The sequence below is a fragment of the Rousettus aegyptiacus genome, unplaced genomic scaffold, assembly GCF_014176215.1.
Source record: "Rousettus aegyptiacus isolate mRouAeg1 unplaced genomic scaffold, mRouAeg1.p scaffold_m13_p_4, whole genome shotgun sequence".
Taxonomy (NCBI): Eukaryota; Metazoa; Chordata; class Mammalia; order Chiroptera; family Pteropodidae; genus Rousettus; species Rousettus aegyptiacus.
In genome coordinates, this window is record NW_023416307.1 from 120,738,721 (window position 1) to 120,757,203 (window position 18,483).

The window sequence follows — 18,483 nt, forward strand, 5'->3', positions numbered from 1 at the left end:
TCTATTTTTGGTCTATCTTTGGTGGACATTAGGGTGGTTTTTAGTTTTTAGCTTTTCTGAATAACCTAGGAGTGAAATTGCTGTGTCTTATGATTGACTTTTTAAGAAACTGCCAAACTCTTTTTTCAAAGTGGCTAAACTGTTTTACATTCCTTCCAGCAGCATATGAGCATTCCATTTCTCCATATCCTTGAAGACATTTATTATTGTCTCTTTTTTATTATAGCCATCCTATTTGCTGTAAAGCAATATCATTGTGATTTTAATTTGTGCTTTAATGGGGAATACTTTTAAGTAAATTTAATGGTGAAACATAAGGTTATACAAAGTTTTAGAGATGTCTTTATTGCAGGACTTCTCAGAGACTTTACTATTCTAACAAGCATTGAGACTCTCTAAGGAAGGTTACCATGTGCAGCATTTTCTCAAATGAGGTCACAGTGTGACCTGGGAACTCAGGGTGTCTTAAAGGCTTAGTCTTTTTTGAGAAGCTTTAGCCTAGGACATGGATCAGGAGACAACTGGCCAAATCCCATCTGCTGCCTGTTTTTGTAAATAAAGATTTATTGGAAGACAGCCACATTCATTCATTTACAAATTGTCTATGGAGGCTTTCACACTGGAAGAATAAAGTTGAATAGTTAGGACAGAGACCATAGGCTTTGCAAAGCCTAAAATATTTACTCTCTGGCCCTTTACAGAAGAAGTTTGCTGACCCCCGACCTAGTGCCTGGTGCCCAGTGGATCCTCAGTTAACCTTCAGATGGAAGTAGGGACTGGCCTTAAGGATATGGGTAGGGATCCAGGAAACCTTTGTGAGGCTTTGCATTATTTGAGCTGGTGCTCGAAGGACAGGTAGGATTTTGATAGCTTGGGAGAGTTAAGAAGGAGAGAACAACAGGAATGAATCCTGGAAAGTAGAGAAGTACAGGGTGTGTTTGAGGACTGGTAGGGACTTCTGTGTGGCCTAGGGAGAGGATATCTGCAGTAACAGAAGTAATTGGAGCTGTAGCTCCAGACCCCTCAAGTCAACTAAGGTCCCTAGTGATAGTCCCTGAATAACATGTACCTGGTTCTCCTTCCCCAAGACAGGGCAGTGGGCCCAAGCTCTGCCTCTGAAGTACAACAGGTGTGGCTCAGGTTCTGCCTCTGCCCTCCTGGTCATGTTACTTCCCTGAGTCACAGTTTTCTGATCTGCAAAGTGAAAATAATTGTTGCACTCACATCACGAATAAGCATGAAGGAACTGAAGGAAATGCAAGTTATGACTGTCCTTGTTATCATCTTTATACTCTTAGATAGTAAGCTCCCTGAGGGCAGAGCATACCTGCTTTATCCATCACTGTAGCTCTAGTCTTTAGGGTACTCAGCATGGAGTTAGCACCTTGTAACTATCTGCTGAATGAATGATGCAGAGGTCTCAATTTCTTGCCTTGAGTCTCAGCCAGGTTTAGGGCTTCTGCTGTGGGCACTGCAGGAGCAGACCCCATATGCAGGGTGAGTTGGGGGCCTACTCTTCTTTCTTCTCAGAGAAGTGAGCAGAACCCTGAAGGCAGAAAGATTCTGGAAGGGGCAGGAAGGCACATTTGTTTTGGTGATGGTCTCCTTTTTGTTTGTTTGTTGCTTTGGGAGACTAGAAAGGAGGACCAAGCAAGGCTATTTATAGCCCAGCTCCTCAGTGCCAACTTGTAGGGTGGTCTCTGCGTTCCTGGCAACACTTTACTCTGTGGCAGGTTAAAGAAAGGTGATATGTTTGCCGGCTCCGTGCTGGACATTAAGATGAAGGCTCCCCGGGCCAGACTGGGAGCTTTTCCTATGTGGCCTCTTCCAGGCTCTCTGCGGTAGCTGCAGAGAAAGGGGTGCTCTATCTCGGCTTCTTCTGGTCAGACCACCCCTGGCTCTGGAAGGTCCAGGTGTAAGGCTGTTTCCTCCCCTCTAGACTCAGACCCTCTATGTGTGAGAGACAGAGACAGGGAAGTGAGGGTGATACATGAGGAATGGATTTGGGTTCCAGCCACTTCCCTCAGACCAAGAGGGACATAGGAGAAGGCTTGAGCAGCATGCATCCTGTCTCCGGGGTCAGTTTTTGGTGAGTCAGTGGGTGCTGTGAGCATCAGAAAAACCTGGTTCCAAGGCCCTATTCCGGACAGGTTGCTTTACCTATCTGGGCCTCAGTGCAATAATGCCTTCTCTATAAGAAATGAATGCAGTGAGATGAGAGGGCTCCCAAATGGCACCTGCCATAGTCCCCTCCAATGCCAGCTCCTTGTTCCTTCCTCTAAGAGTCTCTTAATAAGGACAGTTTGCCTTTAATATCACCCCGTGGTTGTCCCAACTCTTTCCTTCCTGTGGCTATAAGAATGATGCCTCCACCTATGGATTCTTCCCCTGCCACCATCTCAGCAACTTCTACCCCCTTCTCTCTTCTCTTGTCCCCCATTCCCTCCAGTAATTGAAACTTTTCCCTCCCTCTTGGGTCTTTCCCATTAACTATCCTAGTCCTGCCACCCTGGAAACAAAACAAATGTAGGTAAAATAGCTCTTGTGCCCTGTGGCTCCTTTAGCTCTCACTGCCTCCGTCAGAACCAAACTTCCCAAAAGAGCCACTTCACGAGGGGCTCACTTACCATCCCCCACCTACATCATTTGAAGTCTGCTCCACTAGGGCAGCAGCTCTCCTTGCCTCACCCACCCCTCCTGGTACAAAATCCCACAGCCACTCTCCCCAGGCTGCTCTGCAGCACTTGGCAGATGCGCTGCTTCCCTTCCTGGAGCGCCCTCCACGCCACCCTGCATTAGGGGACACCACGTTCTTCCGTCACTCCCCTGCCTTTCTGCTCACCCTTCCTCTCCTCCTTTAAGGGCTCCTCCCTTCCTCTCTCTGCTCTGTAGATGTTGGGGTTCTGGGTGCTGTGCTGCAGGCCCGCTCCCTCCCCTTCTGCAGCTCTCGCCAGGCAGCCGCATGTTCTCTCAGGACATCCTGATGGCCAGGGGTTCCAGTCTGAATCTCCACCCTGCATCTCCTTTTGGAGCTTTGCATCCAGAGACACAGTTGCTTTGGGGGCATTGTGGCTTCCTGAGTGTTCCACAAGCACCTCAAAATCATCTTGTCTAAAAGATTGATTATTCACCTCCTCCTCTAACCCACTGAACAGTTCACTCCTTCTTAGCTGTTGACCTGCCATCCATCCAGGTACTAACATGGGTGTCAGCCTACACCTCCCTCTTCACTATTACCTGCCACCCCTAGGCGGTCACCTTATGCCTCTGCTGCTCTCAACAGCCCCGCCCCTGCCCCCATCCAGGGCCATTCCCCTACCTTAGTCCAAACCATCCCCATTTATTGTCCAATTTAAGATAGTTCTCTTCACTGGGCACCCTACTCCATTCCACACTTACCATCTGTTCTTCCTACTGCAGCCAGATTGTTCTAAAGCATGCATCTGATGGGGTCTTGCACTTGTTCAAGGTTCTCGTAGGCTTTCGTCACCCTCAGGTTGAAGCCCCAGCTCCTCGGCAAGGTTCACAATCGGGTCCTTGCTTACTACTCCAGCTGTGTCCTCAACCCCACCTCTCACCCTGGTTTCTGCTGCACTGACCTGACACGCTGTGCTGGGCCCTCTCCTCACTGAGCCTTCATTCCAGCCCCTGCTCTCTGTGGCCGTCTGCCCCTAAATTCCCTCTTTCTTCTTTGCTAACTCCTCCTACCCTTCAGGACCCACCTCCACTGCTACATCCTGATGCTAACCAGATTCTCAGGGAAGATCCCCTGCTTTTCTCTGTCATGACCTTCTCCATACCCTTCTCTTTTTACTCATTTGCCTGGCTCATTAGACCACATGCTCTTTAGGGACTCCTGGGTGTAATATAGTACCTGGCACATGAAGACACTTTAATAAGTACTACTTGTGTAAATTAATAAATGCACAAAGAGCACATACTGTACACTACTTTTATTTAGCACACAAAGACGTGTAAGGTAGCTTCGAGGTGTGCACGTACCACATCTCTAGTTTATGAAGAAGAGAGGAAGGCAGTGGTTTTAGTGTTATGAGGGACTCTAGGAGCTAGCATTACTGCTGAAAGTGTAGACTCTAGAACCAGGATCGCTGGGCTCAGTTCCCAGCTCTGTCACTTTCTTGTGGTCTGACTTTGGGCAAGTTATTAACCTCTCTGCACCTCGACTTTGCCATCCTTGAAATGATGATGATAATCGTACCTACCTGAAGGATTGTCGAGAGGGTTAGATGAGTTTATTATCGAAAACCTCTAGAAGGGGTGTATCATCACTCCCATTTTACAAATGAGGAAGCTGAGACTCAAAGAGGTGATGTTCCCTACTCAAGGTCACGTAGCTGGGAAGGAGCAGAGCTGGAATTTGAGCCCATCCCATCTCTGTATGTGCCAAGGGCGGGAGAAGCATAGGAATTATACCTTCAAGCTCTGAAATTTCAGACTCTGGGTGGAATTCTCCAGATATATTCTACTCTTATGGCCTGAAAAAGATGTTTCTTGAAGAATCTGCTTTTGTGCCTGGCTCACAGTAGGTGCATAATATTACTGGAGTAAATGAATCCCTCCAAAGGGCCCTATCTGGTCTTCAACATTTCCCACTCCTGAACGGTGTTGGGAGGTCTGGTCCTGGGTCCTATTTTTGCCAGGGTGTTGGCAGCAAACTCTTCCTTATTCAGACCTTTCCTCTGTCCCAGCGCTTTATGGGGGCTGGTCATTAAGAAAGCTCTTTCCCAGGAAGAGTTGTGCCTTCTCCAAGTCCAAGCTGAGTGCCCAGCCCCCATGCTCTCAAAGGCTGCCCTTGTGGATTTCAAAACAACCTCACAGCCCTGCAGGCGAGAACCTGGCCCTTGGGCCCCCTTTCTTTAAAAGTCCAAGGTCCATGGCTAGTTAGAGTCAGCACTAGCAAAACCTAAAGAAAATAGTTTGAAGATGTTTTCAAATAGTGTCTGGTAGAACAAAAGAGCAATTCATCCTGCTGTAGCTTTTAGTAATCCGCTTCTCATTCTGGTTATTAGATTGTTCAATTAAGCGAGAGGGTGCTGAGGCAGGCTGCATGACTCAAAAGTTTGCAGCATCCAAAATATGGAAGAGAGGGAACCTGAGCCAACTCACTCCTGGCTGGTCTGTCCCCTTCTTTCTCCCTCTGCCCCTGTGTCATTTCCAACTTTCAGAGTCTCAGTTCAGAAAACAACTACATCAGCAAGAAGGCATGCGTGTGAAGGCCTTGTGTAAGTGTTTTTTTAGTGAAAAATTCAGAGACCGGAATGGACTGGGACACAGCACACCCAGGGCATTCCCACCTGCAGCGGCCCACTTTCTTTTCTGCTCCGGGTCGTCCCTTCTCATTCACCAGCTGATGGGCTTTCGGGGCTCTTTGGGGGCAGTTTGTAAGATGGCGGCTATGTGCCATCTTCAAGGCTCTTAATCTGGAGACAAGGGGGTCGATGAACACCCTAAAGTTCCTCCTCAATGCTGTGAGTGAGTGAGTGCATCAGTACGTTTGTCTCTCTGGGGAGAAAGCCCATCCCTTTGGTAGCTACTTAAAGGATCCCTGACTCCTTCCACAAGTCCTCTCCCCAAACCCCCACAAATAAAGGTTGAAAACTATTCAGGTGGACTTGGTAGGTCATTCATTGCTGGGAAACTACTTCTGTGGTGCTCAACCCTTACCATGCTTGAGCAGTCCTTGGAGAAACTTGGCAACATACGGCTTTCCAGGGGCCATTCTGCAAAGATTTGGACCTTAGTGGGTCTGGGATGGGGCACAGAAATTTTTGTGGGTTTTTTTTCTTTTTTTTTCTTGGCAACTCCCCCACAAGGACCATGCTCTATTATAATAACAGGTACTCTTTAGAGTTTAATTTAATAAGGCCTGTAGTTTTAAAATGAATTAAAGCCAGAGACTGCTAAGATTATAAGAAGCAAAGTGATTGTTATAACTATGTGACTGTCTCAAATAACTTGGACTTCTTTTTTTGTCCAACTTATTTTAGTCATATACAAGAGCCATACCATGCATACTTTCTTATCCTAAGTACCGCAGTATTTTTAATATAGTGCCCGACACAAGTAGGTGCTCAATAAATGCATATTTAAGTGCATATTCCCCCTCTGATAGGTCAGAGAGCTGGTTTCCTTTTGAGTAAATCCATGGCTGCACAGAGGCTGATTTTGTTTGGGGGCCTGCCTGATTTCTCCCGTGGGACTTGGGGCTAGAGGGAGCCTGCAGGCCAGTGCTAATTGGTGTCATTGAGTAATTAATGCAGAATCAGGCCCCAAGCAGATTCCCAGGGAGACAGACACTGAGGGAGGCTTTCATGCTTGGTGGGATGGGAGCTGCTTTCTCAAAGGATGTTCCCAGAGTGCTGAGGAGACTGGCGTGGTCTGGTGGGGGTGGTTTGGCAGCGTGGATGGGGTCTGTGGAGCAAGTTTGGAGTAGGTTTGTGTTGGTGCCATGGTTCTGCACAATATGGAGCGTGGCAAGTTTGACTTTAAAGAAACACAAACCCCAGGCATGGGCTCTGGGAGCCAGGCCTGTGTCAACTCTGAAGAATTAATGGGTTCTGAGGGAAGGCTGTGGCTGGAGGCATTGGCTTGGTGCACCCAGGGGTCTTCTCTCTCCTGCGGCCAGGGCCCTCTGTGACACCTCTACCCCTTAGCATGCTACTCTAGACTCTCAATGATGCCTCTGTTTACCTTTCCTGCCTTTCCCTTCTGATACCTATGCTCCAGCTTTCCACAAGTATCCTGGCCTTTGCTCATGCTATTCCCTAGATCTAAAACAATCTTAATCCCTCCCTCTCCTGGCTGAATTCCATCATCTTTCACAGTTTGATTTAACTATCACTTCTTCCAGGAAGATTTTCCTGGCCCACTGTAGTAGTTAGGATAGGTTGGTTTATGCTGCAGTAACAAACACCCCCAAAGATCTCAGTAGCTTGAAGCAACAAAGTTTATTTCCTGCTCTCCATCTCTGACACAGGGTGGCAGGAGGGCTTATGTAGTCACCTAGGATCTCAAGATTCTAGAGGTGCCATCTCGACACATGCCTCTGTCATGACAGCAATCAATAGTAGAAAAAAGGGGACATGGTGTACCACGCCACCTGGCTCTGAACGCTTCTGTCTGAAGTGACAAAGGTACCATTGGCTAAAGCAAGTCCAGTGGCTACTCTTGAGTTCGGCAGGCCTAAGGGAGGTACCAGGAGTGTTTATGGATAATCCTTCAGTATCCCAGGACCTCTCCCAAAGCTAGGGGTTTCTTGGTCTTCCCAAAGGCCTTGTGCTTTTTCCATCATAGCCCTTACCATACCACGCCATAAACCATATGCTGACAGGGCCCTATTTTTCCCCATGGAATGACTCCATGAAGGCAGGGGGCTGGTTCTTATTCCTTTCTGAGGCTCCTATGCCCAGCCCTGGTTTTGGCTCAGAGAAGATGCTGAATGAATGGGGAGAAGGGTGGGTGAATGAGTGAGCGGGGGGGTCCCTACTCCATTGCAGCACTAGCTTTGTTCAAGGTTCAGTTGAGGTGGGCCATCTCCAGCCCCTGTGACTCTCGGCTCTCCCTTCTGTAGGCGCCGGGTCCTGGCCATCTCAGATGGGATTGAGCACATCGGGAACCTCCGGTGGGAGCTGGCTTTGTGTCTCCTGGCAGCCTGGACCATCTGCTACTTCTGTATCTGGAAGGGGACCAAGTCCACAGGAAAGGTAAGGGGAACATCTTCAAGCAACCAGCCATGCACAGGGCAGAGCACGAGTTGTCCTTGGACAAGCTCACAGGTGACTCAGAGTGCCAGGGTGTTTGTGTTATAAAGGCTAACTCTTAAGTTGGGAGTTAGGAGGAACACTGGACAGGGAGTCCACTCAGGGGCCCAGAGCTAGAATTCCAGTCCACCACTTATTTGCTACACAGGTCAGGGTGACTTCCACCTTCTGAGCCTTAGTTTGCTCATCTGTGAAATAACAAAGCTTTATCTTGTCTTCTTACTGAGTTGAGAGTCACACAAAGAAAGGTGGAATAAAGTGCTTTAGAGACCAGGAAGTGTTAAACTACTACCATGTAGGTTTTTGTAATTTAGACATGCATTCTAGGTGAGTGCTAGGGCAGGTAACGCTGGCTGCTTCTACTGACAGACCCTAAGATTTCACTTGCCTGGAGTCTGTGGAGGGAAGGCACAACACATCCATCTTGTTGCCTTGCTGTGCCATCTGCACTACATGACCTCCAGGGTTGGCGTCATGTCGGGGAAGAGAAATGGGAGTTACCGTGGCTCCTCCACTCATGGCTGCATGGCATGGCCTCACCTAACTGCAAAGGAGGCTGGGAAATGTAGGAAAGCACAGCGACATCTGGCAGGCACAGCTATTTGTGCCACAGATTCAACAGAGATTATAAATGTGCAGCTCATGGTCACATCTAATCCACTCGTGTTTTATTTTTAAAGAAAAGGGAAAGAATTAGTTGCCAACATTTAGAAAGTAAGAAATTTCACATGGAAAAAAGAAACAGGATTCTGGCATCCGGTAGAAAGGTGAAAGATTTGTCAACACTGGACTCGCATACCTACATGGCAGAATATGGCCGAGCTCGGCAGCACCCTCTCTAAGGGTGCTTGGTTGGTCACAGTCCCCACTATTCTCTGTGGTCCCTGATCCTGTGGCTGAATGTCAATGCTATTAATTTTCTCATTTATACCACTCAGTTTTTCTTGTGGAAAAGAGGAAGATGAAATTTTTCTTATATCTGGGTCACCCTGACTATATCACTCCTTGCCTACCTGCTTCTGGGGGGCAGTTGTCATAAACTTTCTTGTAAGCTACTGTCTGGGACAGGGGCTGGAAACAAAACCTCCAAGAAAACAGTAACTTAACAACTCTAGGCCCTTTTACAAAAAAAAAATGGTCCCCTCAGGTCCCACAGTGGTAGGTGGGATCAAGAAGAAACTACTAGAATGTTGGAGGAGGGATACCTAAAGGAGGGAAAATAGGAGAGCACAGAGGAGATGTGCTGTGGTTTATAAGAAAGCGGAGGATATACTAGAAAGTGATCATAAACGTGCCTGAGAGATCATAAATGTCTCTTCAGCCAAGATGATCATGCTGATCTTTGTTTTCTCTAGTTTGTGTCATAAAGACAATAGGATTTTTCTGGTTTTCCAAATATAAAAATCATTTCATTCTTCATCTGCTTCTTCAGACTGCATACGTATTGCTCCTCTCCCCTCCTCGCTGCCTCTTCTGGCTACATAAGAGGAAAATGACTGGAGGGGTTAAGGACCAGAGTCTGGAATCTTCACATCTAAGGTCTGTCACTTGCTAGCTGTGACTTCTCGGGCACATCACTTAACTTCTCTGACCTTATTTCCCCTACTGCAAAACAGGGATTGGTCACCGAGCTTGCCTCGTGGAGTGGTAGTGAGGAGGAAATAAATGCAAGGATGCATGTTCCGTGCCTATCGGGGTGTAACTAGTAGTAGGTGCTGAGTAATGGTGACTTTTGAAAATCTTGTTATAAAGATAAAATGTATTCATTTAAGAAATAGTTTCTGAATATCTACTCTGTACCTCGCAGTATTCAGCACGTATCTAAAGATGAATAAAACACAACCTTTACCTTGCCCAGCTAACAGTGAAAGTACACTATGAACCATAAAGAGAAGGGAAGAGGTGTCAAGGTTGGTATTAATATCGATTCTGCAATGATTACCGCATCCTTGGGAGTTGCTGTGGAGGCCAGTGGGGCTTGGCTGGGTGTTGGTGTGTGCGGTTGTAGTCAGGGCTGCTCGGACGAGGTTTCGGTGCATGCACATGTGTGGGTTGTCCATGTGCATTTGTGAGCTTGAGCTCTCAGGTTCAAGACATGGGCCATTGTAAAATTCGGTTCCACTCAGCCCTCAAGAGAATGCTCAGTCCCACATTGGGACCATTTGCCATTGGCTGGGCCACTGAACCTGTATGTTAGAGAATTTTTTTTTCAGAGAATTCTAATGCAGGAAAAGGGTTTCAAGGAAGGACCAGCAGGCTACGTTCTTGGAGATTTCAGAAAAGGCATATGGGAAGGGAGGGACCATTCTTCCACAGCCTTCTGCTTTCTCCACACTCTGCCAGTGGCTTTTCATTTACATTAGCACATAGAATCTCACAAAATGGAGAGATATTGCTGCTGTTTCATAGGTGAAGACCCTGAGAGTGAAAGGTTGAGTAGCTTGGCCATAGTTACATGGTAACTTTGTATTTCAATACTGACCCACCTTGCCTGTCCGTGGACTTGATTAAAATAGAACATTGTGGTGTTTTGAGTGATGTCCTTGCGTGCACCCTCTCTGAGCCTACTTTTTCTCATCTCTAGTAGAAATGGTAATGATAGTGGTAGTAATAGTACTTTATAAGAAGTAATGGGTAATAGTGACTGAGTACTTCACATACCCATTCTAGTCAGAACTTGAAACAGCCCCATGAGAGGGGTCTAGCATTATCTCCATTTAACAGATGAGAAACTGAGGCTTAGAGGGATCATGCAACTTGCTCAAGGACCCACAGGTAGGAAATAGAGGGCCAGGATTAACCCCAGATCTTGGTGACCACATAGCCCATGCTCTGGATGAATATACTCTTGTGACTGTCATCTATGACATGAAGACAATGACAGTTTTCTTATGGGCTGGTTCTGAAGAGGCAGTTAATGAGATAGCTTAGCATATAGTAGGTGCTCAATGGTTGTTGGTCGCAGCTGGATCTAAATGCGCTTTTAAGGGAAACGCTGAAATCAGATGAGCCAAGTCAGCATTTTCCTGAAGGCTGGTTCAAGGGCTCTTTCCATGTTCCATGCCCCAAATCAGGGTTAGCATCCAGAGTGAGATGTGGTTTGCTGGCACTGAGAGATTTCATAGAGATCATTTAGACCACCCTCTATCCATATGAATGAGGAAACCGAGGCTCAGAGAGGGGAAGGGACTTGTCTGAGGTTACAAAGCAAGTAAATGTCAAGTGTCAGGTCAGGAACTAGGGCCTGGTGGCCCAGTACCATAGCTATTTATAACTGATGATGTTCTATTGGAAAAATCTGACAGTTTTGGGAGACCAGGGGTCCTGGGATTGGCATGTGGTCTCATCAGGAGAGGGTCTGATGCTTTTGTCACTGATTATTTCTCACCTCACCTTGGACATGGGCCTGGCATCCAAAGGGTTTTTGGGTTCTGTACAAAAACAGCGAAAAGTAAAGACGGGGTCATCTGAGTGTTCCCAAGTGGGCAGAGGTCACCCTGGCTCTTGCCTGCTGGACCCTTGCCAGAGCTACTTTCATGAAGCTATTCAAGGAAGGAGAACCCTATCTTCCCACTATTGTCCAGGTCATGACTGAGTTCCAGCCCACTTCCCATACTCAGACCTCAGCAGAAATTTCTGAGCTTTTATTAATTTGAGAAAAAGTTCCCAACCCCTTCCTATCTTCAAAGTAAAAATTATAACCCCAACTTTAACCCAATTCAATGAGCATGATCCCTGCTCTTGGGGGCAAATGTTGCAGGCTCAGCCTTTTGGCAAGTGATTGTCTAAGTGGGAATTTGGGATTGGGTCACAGATAAGTAGATCACTAATGAGGCTGTGACATGGCCACAGGTGCAGGCCTGGCAATGCTCTCCAGTGGCCCCAGGGGCGATGCACTGGCATTAGCGTCCCCCCAGGAACAACCACTGCAGGGATCCTTCAGCTCCATCCTCTCCTGTGCCCTCCTCCAGGGCTTTACAAGCTTCTGATATCATGGAAACTGGCAGTCAGGATCCCCAGGGTCAGCGTTAGCAACTGCTACTCTCTGAAGCTGCTCTGAGCTGGAGAGATACTGACTAGGTGCCAGCTTTGGTAAGTAGCAGGGTGCCCCATTGCTGTTGCTTAATAAACTTATATGAAATGAATGAATTCCACCTGTGCCTGGGACTCCCTGCAAGGTGCTGGGATACACTGGAAAGGAAGTTGGTAGTCTGGTCCCCACTCAGCATGCCGCTTAGTAGGGCAGGCACAGATAGATAAACAATTGCAATTCAGTGTATGGGTACCAGCATGAACCACTAGAACAGTTAGAGAATCAGATCCTAGGAACATGGGCATTCTAATGGCCAAGAACTGACTCTGGAATATTAGAATGTAGCATGGCAGAGCTGGGAGTCTTCTTGGTTTTTAAGCCCAAATCCTCTTTTACAAATAAGGAAGTGGAGACCCAGAGAGGTTATAAAGTTGGTCCAAGGCCAAAAGCCAGCCTGCTTAGAAGGGGCAGAGCTGAGATTCAAATCTGGGCCTCTCTGCTTTCCCTAAGCCTGGCCTTCATCTGTTTGAATACCTCTAGCTGGAAATTCATGTGCGGGTTCAATGTGAACACATTGATTGTAGTTCTTAGCATTAAAATAAATGCTCAGAAAGCCATTTATTTCCCTGCCCTAGTGCAGTGGCTTCAGTTATAGTTCAACACAGTTATTCTTCCTCTCCTTAGACCCTACTGGAAATTCCAGACTCCCAGATTCAAAAAATAAATAAAATCTTTTCTCAATTATATATTAAGTCCTGATAAAATGGAGAATTCTGAAATACTTGCTTTCTTCAGGAGGAAGCATTCAGACTGTTTATAACTTGTCATCTTTTGACAAGTCTCACCCTGGATAATAGGAAAACAAATAATTGAAATCAGGTGACCAGAACACAAAGACATCTTTGTGATTTCCCTGTGTCCTTATTTTTTGTTTGTTTGTTTTTAAAGACCTTATTTTTTAGACCATTTTTAGATTTACAGCAAATTTGAGCAGAAAACACACACTTCCCCTGTACCTCCTGCCCTCACACAGGCTTAGCCTCCCCTACTGTCAACTTCCCACACCAGAGTGGTGCATTCGTTATAACTGGTGGACCTGCGCTGACACATCATAGTCACCCAGAGTCCATAGTTTATTTATGGTTCACTCTCGGTGTTGTACATCCTGTAGGTTTGGACAAATGTGTAATGACATGTATCCACCATTATAGTACCATACAGAATGGTTTCACTGCCCTAAAAATCATCCGTGCTCTGCCTAATCGTCCTGCCCTCTTCCTCAACCCTTGACAACCACACTCATATTTTTACTGTTTATATAGTTTTGCCTTTTCCATAATGTCATATAGTTGGGATCATACAGTATGTAGCCTTTTCAGATTAGCTTATCTTAATTAGTAATACACAGTTAAGGTTCTTCCATGTCTTTTCATTGTTTTATAGCTCATTTCTTTTTATCATTGAGTACTATTTCATTGTATGTTTGTACCACAGTTTATCCATTCACCTTATTGATGGGATATCTCGGGTACTTCCAAGTTTTAGCAATTGTGAATAAAGCAACTATAAACATTTGTGCACAGGCTTTTGTGTGGATATGTTTTCAATTCTTTTGAAAAAAAAAAAATGCCAAGGAGCATGATTGCTGGATTGTATGGTAAGAGTATGTTTTTTGTTTTTTGTTTTTTTCTTTTGTAAGAAACCACCAACAGTCCTCCAAAGTGGCTGTACCATTTTGCATTCTCATCAGCAATGATTGGGAGTTCTTGATGAACCACATCCTCACCAGCAGTTGATGTTGTCAGTGTTTCGGATTTTGGTCTTTTTAATAGGTGCTTTATGGTATCTCATTGTTGTTTTAATTTTTGTTTCCTTGATGACATATAACGTGGAGCATCTTTTCATGTACTTATTTACCATCTCTTTATCTTCGGTGAGGTATCTATCTGTTAAGGTCTTTGGCCCATTTTGTAGTCAGATTGTTTAACTTTTTATTGTTGAGTTTTAAAAGTTCTTTGTGTATTTTGGATAATAGTCCTTTATCAGATGGGTCTTTTGCAAATATTTTCTCCCAGTCTATGGCTTGTCTTCTCACTCTCTTGATATTGTCTTTCACAGAGAAGAAGTTGTTAATTTTAATGAAGTGCATTCTATTAACTGTATCTTTCTTAGATTGTGCTTTTGGTGTTACATCTAAAAAGTCATTGCCATAAAGTCACCTAGGCTTTCTCCCACGTTATCTTCTAGGAATTTTATAGTTTTGTGTTTTACGTTTAAATCTATGATTCATTTTGAGTTACTTTTGTGAAGGGTGTGTGGTCTGTGTCTAGATTAATTTTCTTGATTGTGGATGCCCATTTATTGAAAAGACTGTCTTTGCTCTGTCCTTGTTTTCGTATTTATAAACCAAATTCATTTTGCCCTTTCCTGCCACCAGCTCCTCCCCCTGATCTCCTGAGCCTGAAACCAAGTCATTTTTGACAACTTATCCCTTTATATCTCATCCAATTATTGACCATATCTACTTTTGTAATCACCCTGGTAAACATCCTGTCTGCTCCATTTTTGTTGTCCATCCACCCACTCACACAACCACACACTCAACAAATATTGAGCCCTCAGTAGCTCCTCAGTACCTCCAGAGTGAAAATTACCCTTAGAATTTCCCATTAATACAAACATATTTGTGACATGCTGAATGATACAAACGGAATGCTTTGTATCTATGAAACAGCAATTTCAAATGAATTCAAGGTGTCCCTATCTTTATCATATGACAGTATATGAAGCAATGTTATGATTTTGTGAAATTCCTAGTACCTGCCATGCATATTTGTTGAAGACTGAAAAAACTGGTTATTACCGTGTCTTCATGCGGCTTTGCTAGGCCTTAGTCTAATCCAGGAATTGGCCAACTGTGATCTGAGGGCCAAATCTGGCCCACAGCCTGTTTTTGTAAATAAAGTTTTATTAGAATACAGCCACAGCCATTCCTTTATGCACAGTCTGTGGCTGCTTTTTGTGCTACTACAGCAGCAGAGTTGAGCAGTTGGAACAAAGACCGTGTGACCTACAGATCCTAAAATATCCCATGTTTGATCCTTCACAGAAAAGCATGCACCATCTCAAACACTGAAAAGCTGCAGTGATGGTTTGCCAGGGAGAGCTTTTCTGAAGGATTCTTAAAATCTCACCTAAGCCTTTTCAGCCCCCAAATATGCTATTGCCTATATCCAAAAGCTCTCTTGCTATGGATGTTGCTCATTCATTCATTAATTATTTCATCCAGTGTTAATTGTGTACCTACTGTGTGTCAGACACTGGGCCAGGGGGCTCTTTTCAGTGATGAGTAAACCAGATCATGGAGCTACGGCCTAAGTGGGGAAATGCACAAGGCATAGAAATGCTGTGGACGGGAGAAGGAAAGCTGCGAGAAAGAAGAATGAAGGTAGGGGAATTCCTTAGAGGGATCAGAGTAGGGTTTCCTGAGGAGGGGTCTTCATCTGCAATGGGAAGGGATTGCCTGAGTGAGCAGCACATATGAAATTCTCAAGCGGGAAGGACCTAGTGAATCTTAGAGGGAAAGCACACTGGGGCTCGGATGGACTTGCCGGTGGCATGTGATGAGGCAGGAGAAATCAGCAGGGGCCAGACCATGCAGGCTACAGTGAAAGGTCAGGGACTTTATTCTAAATGCAGTGGAGAACCAGTGAAAAGCAGGAGTAGCACGATCTGATTTTCATCCTTAAAAGTTGGCTCTGGTTGCTCGTTGTGAATGGATGGGTGGGAGACAGGGAGGCCGTAGGAGCTCTATTAGCGGGTGAGCAGAGCGGAGGTGGAAGCGGAACAGAGAGACGTAGTCAGATGAAAGATAACTTTCGGTGTGGCATCCTTGTTCTGCAGGGCCTGCTGCTGCCCGGGAGGCCTCGCCGTCCTTTGACTTTTGAAGTGGGCGGCTCTGTCAGCCTGTGGCCTGAATACTCTGCCTTCTGCAGGCAGCCACCTCTGCCTACCTGATAGTCAAGATGTCCCCTCACACTGCCCGCAGTCCCTCCCCAGCGGGCTCCTCTGCTTTGCTCTCTCCCTGCTTGGTTCCTTCTTCTGTCCTCTCGGTGGCTGATTTATGAATTTTTTCCTCCTAGTTTCCTGGTCTCCAGGAGCAGTGATTGGAAGGGGAAGGTGCTATGAAAACAATTCTGGTCCCTTCCCCGCCTCCTCCTGTTGCCACTTTAAAGGAAGCTGCAGGATTAGCTGTGTTTTAAGAAGAACCCTGCCTTTTCACCGTGTCAGAGCTCTGTTTTTATTCCTTTCAGAGCACTAGGGCACCAAGGCAGGAAAAAAAGAAAACACACACACACACACACACTCACTCACACTCACACTCACACTCACAGATGCACTCATACACAAACAGCTGCAAATGGCCTTGAATTCATTTTTTTCTCTCCCTTCCTTCCTTTATCAGAAGTAGAGGAATTGGAGGTGGCACAAAGGCTCTTAAATAGCCATGTCATCTGCATGACGATAATAGTAAAGCAGATGCTTGAGTGGCGCTTAGTTTGACCCAGGCCCTTTTCTAAAGCCCTTGGGTCTTCATAAGAACCCTATGAGAAGGGTACGGATATTATCCCCATTTCATTGACGAGGAGACAAAGGTTTACAGGGCTTAAGCTGCTTTCTGTAAGATCATGGGGGTCAGGGAGGGGCAGGGTGGGGGTGGGGCCCCCTGGCAGGTGAGGGAGCCTGTCCCAGCCAGCCTGCCCTAGAGCTGCCAGATGGAGATGCAGCCTGGAGGGGCCATTGGAGGCTCCACCCTCACGAGTGTGCCTTTTCCTCACTTCTCCCACTGCCACCAAGGCGTGTTGGAGCTGCCAGCAGGAAACCATCAGGAGCCCCACACAGAAAATTTATTCTTCAGGAGCACCCTATAAAGTGGCTAATGGATTCAATGAGGCATAAAGCAGGAGTAAAGGGGGCAGGGGGAATAAAAGGGAAAGATGTGTGAAAGGGAAGAGAACAGGCCCAGGAAAGGAACTGGGCAGTGCTGTCTCTCGGCCCTCAAGTGGCCTTTGTTACAGCCTGAAGCAGGCAGGCAGCGGCGTTGGTGGCGGGGCTCTCCCAGCCGGCTGATGTCTGCATTCAGAGAGGAAACTAGAGCGTTCATGAGACGCATGCAGAGAGCTCAGGCTGCTGGGGAGAGATCCCCAGAACCCGAAGACACCCCAAACTGCAGCCGCTCAGGGGCCTTTGTGCTGAGTTGGGTGCACTTCTCACACAACTGTGGTTCAGGGAGAGCTGTAGATTGTCACATTAAGTCAAAAGAGTTTAGCATCTTGATTCAGCTCTTTCTTTGGCCTTGAATGGCAGTGCTTCACCTTTAGCGGGAACCTTGGCAGCGACGAAGGTTGGAAAGGAGGGAAGCTTTGCGACTCAGTAATACCGTCTTTATTAAAGCACAAAGGCCCCCCAAAGTCTAAGTGGTTGCTGGGTAGGGCGGGTTCTGCAGAGCTGGCCACCTCCTGAGAAAGCCTGGAGTGGCACTGAGCGGGGCCCTAGTGAAGGGAGGCGCTGTTAACTCTTACTGAACACCTCAGGCACCTGGCACTGTGTGGAGTCCCCCCCTCCCACGTGCCTCGGTCTCCCTGGGACACGGGAACCTACCCTCCCCTGTGGCAGGCACCGAAGAGTCCAAGTGGCTTTGTGTTAACATGAGACCTAGTGCAGTGCTGTTGGAAAACTAAGCCAGAGATGAGCGAGGTATTTAATTTGCATCTACTGAATATTAGCACTGCGCTAGGCACTAGCGGGAAAGGTTAAAAGCCTTGTTAGCTGTGGATCCTGCCCTTAAGGATTGTGCGAAGAAGATGACGGAGAAAGCAGTGAGGAAGAACGGCATGAGCCAGCGTTGCTAGCTGTGTGATTTAGGGCAGGACATCATGACCTCTCAGGTTGTTTACGTCACTTCCTCTCTCTGGGCCTCAGTTGCCCCTTCTGTCAAGGTTATCATGAGAAGTGCAGTGACAAGTGGGGACTGTGCTGGTGTCACTAGTGAGAGTATGATTGAGATGGGGGTTGAGGGGACTGGCAGCCAGAGCATGCTGGAGGGAGAGAAGGGCAAGGAGTCAGCATGTCCAGGATGCCCTGGGCAGGGGCGATGTGATGTGTGGGCCAGGTCTGACAGATGTGGTAGGAGCAGTGAGGAGCAAAGGCCCAAATAGGTATTTGGGAGAGCAGGGAGAGATGACATGAGCTGGGCAGAAAGGGCAGAATGCGGCCCAGATGGCCAAGGAGGGGGCTGCCATGGTACAGAGGCACCTGCTTGCTGTCAGCATGGAGGCTGTTGGTTAAGTCATTCCAGGGCAGTCAGAATTGACTGGGGGCGGGAGGGGAAGGGGCGCTGTCTTCCTCTAGAGTACATGCTGGATCCCCACTTCCACCCCACCCCTGTTGCCACCTGTGTCAGTCAGCATTCACCTGCAGCAGCACAACCAGCAGGAGATATACATTAAGAAGGAGATTCAGTGTGTGGAAGTGATGATTGTGGGGGCAAGCAGGACAAGTTTGAAATCTGTAGGGCAGGCTGGAACTCTCCAGCAAGAGCTGACAGAGCTGCCCAGACGCAGAAGTTCTCCATTAGGGAAACCTCGGTTCTGCTCGCAAGGCATTTCA

General features: G+C 46.8%; 1 protein-coding gene across 2 annotated transcripts in view; it reads left to right on the top strand.

Moving 5' to 3' along the window:
• SLC6A11 (solute carrier family 6 member 11) overlaps positions 1–18,483 on the top strand; it is a 126,269-nt gene that overhangs the window by 19,270 nt on the left and 88,516 nt on the right. For both annotated transcript variants that reach the window (XM_016121381.2, XM_016121380.2), the window contains exon 5: positions 7,592–7,724. In XM_016121381.2, coding sequence (XP_015976867.1) covers positions 7,592–7,724 — 133 coding nt within the window. The remainder of the gene's footprint in view (positions 1–7,591; positions 7,725–18,483) is intronic.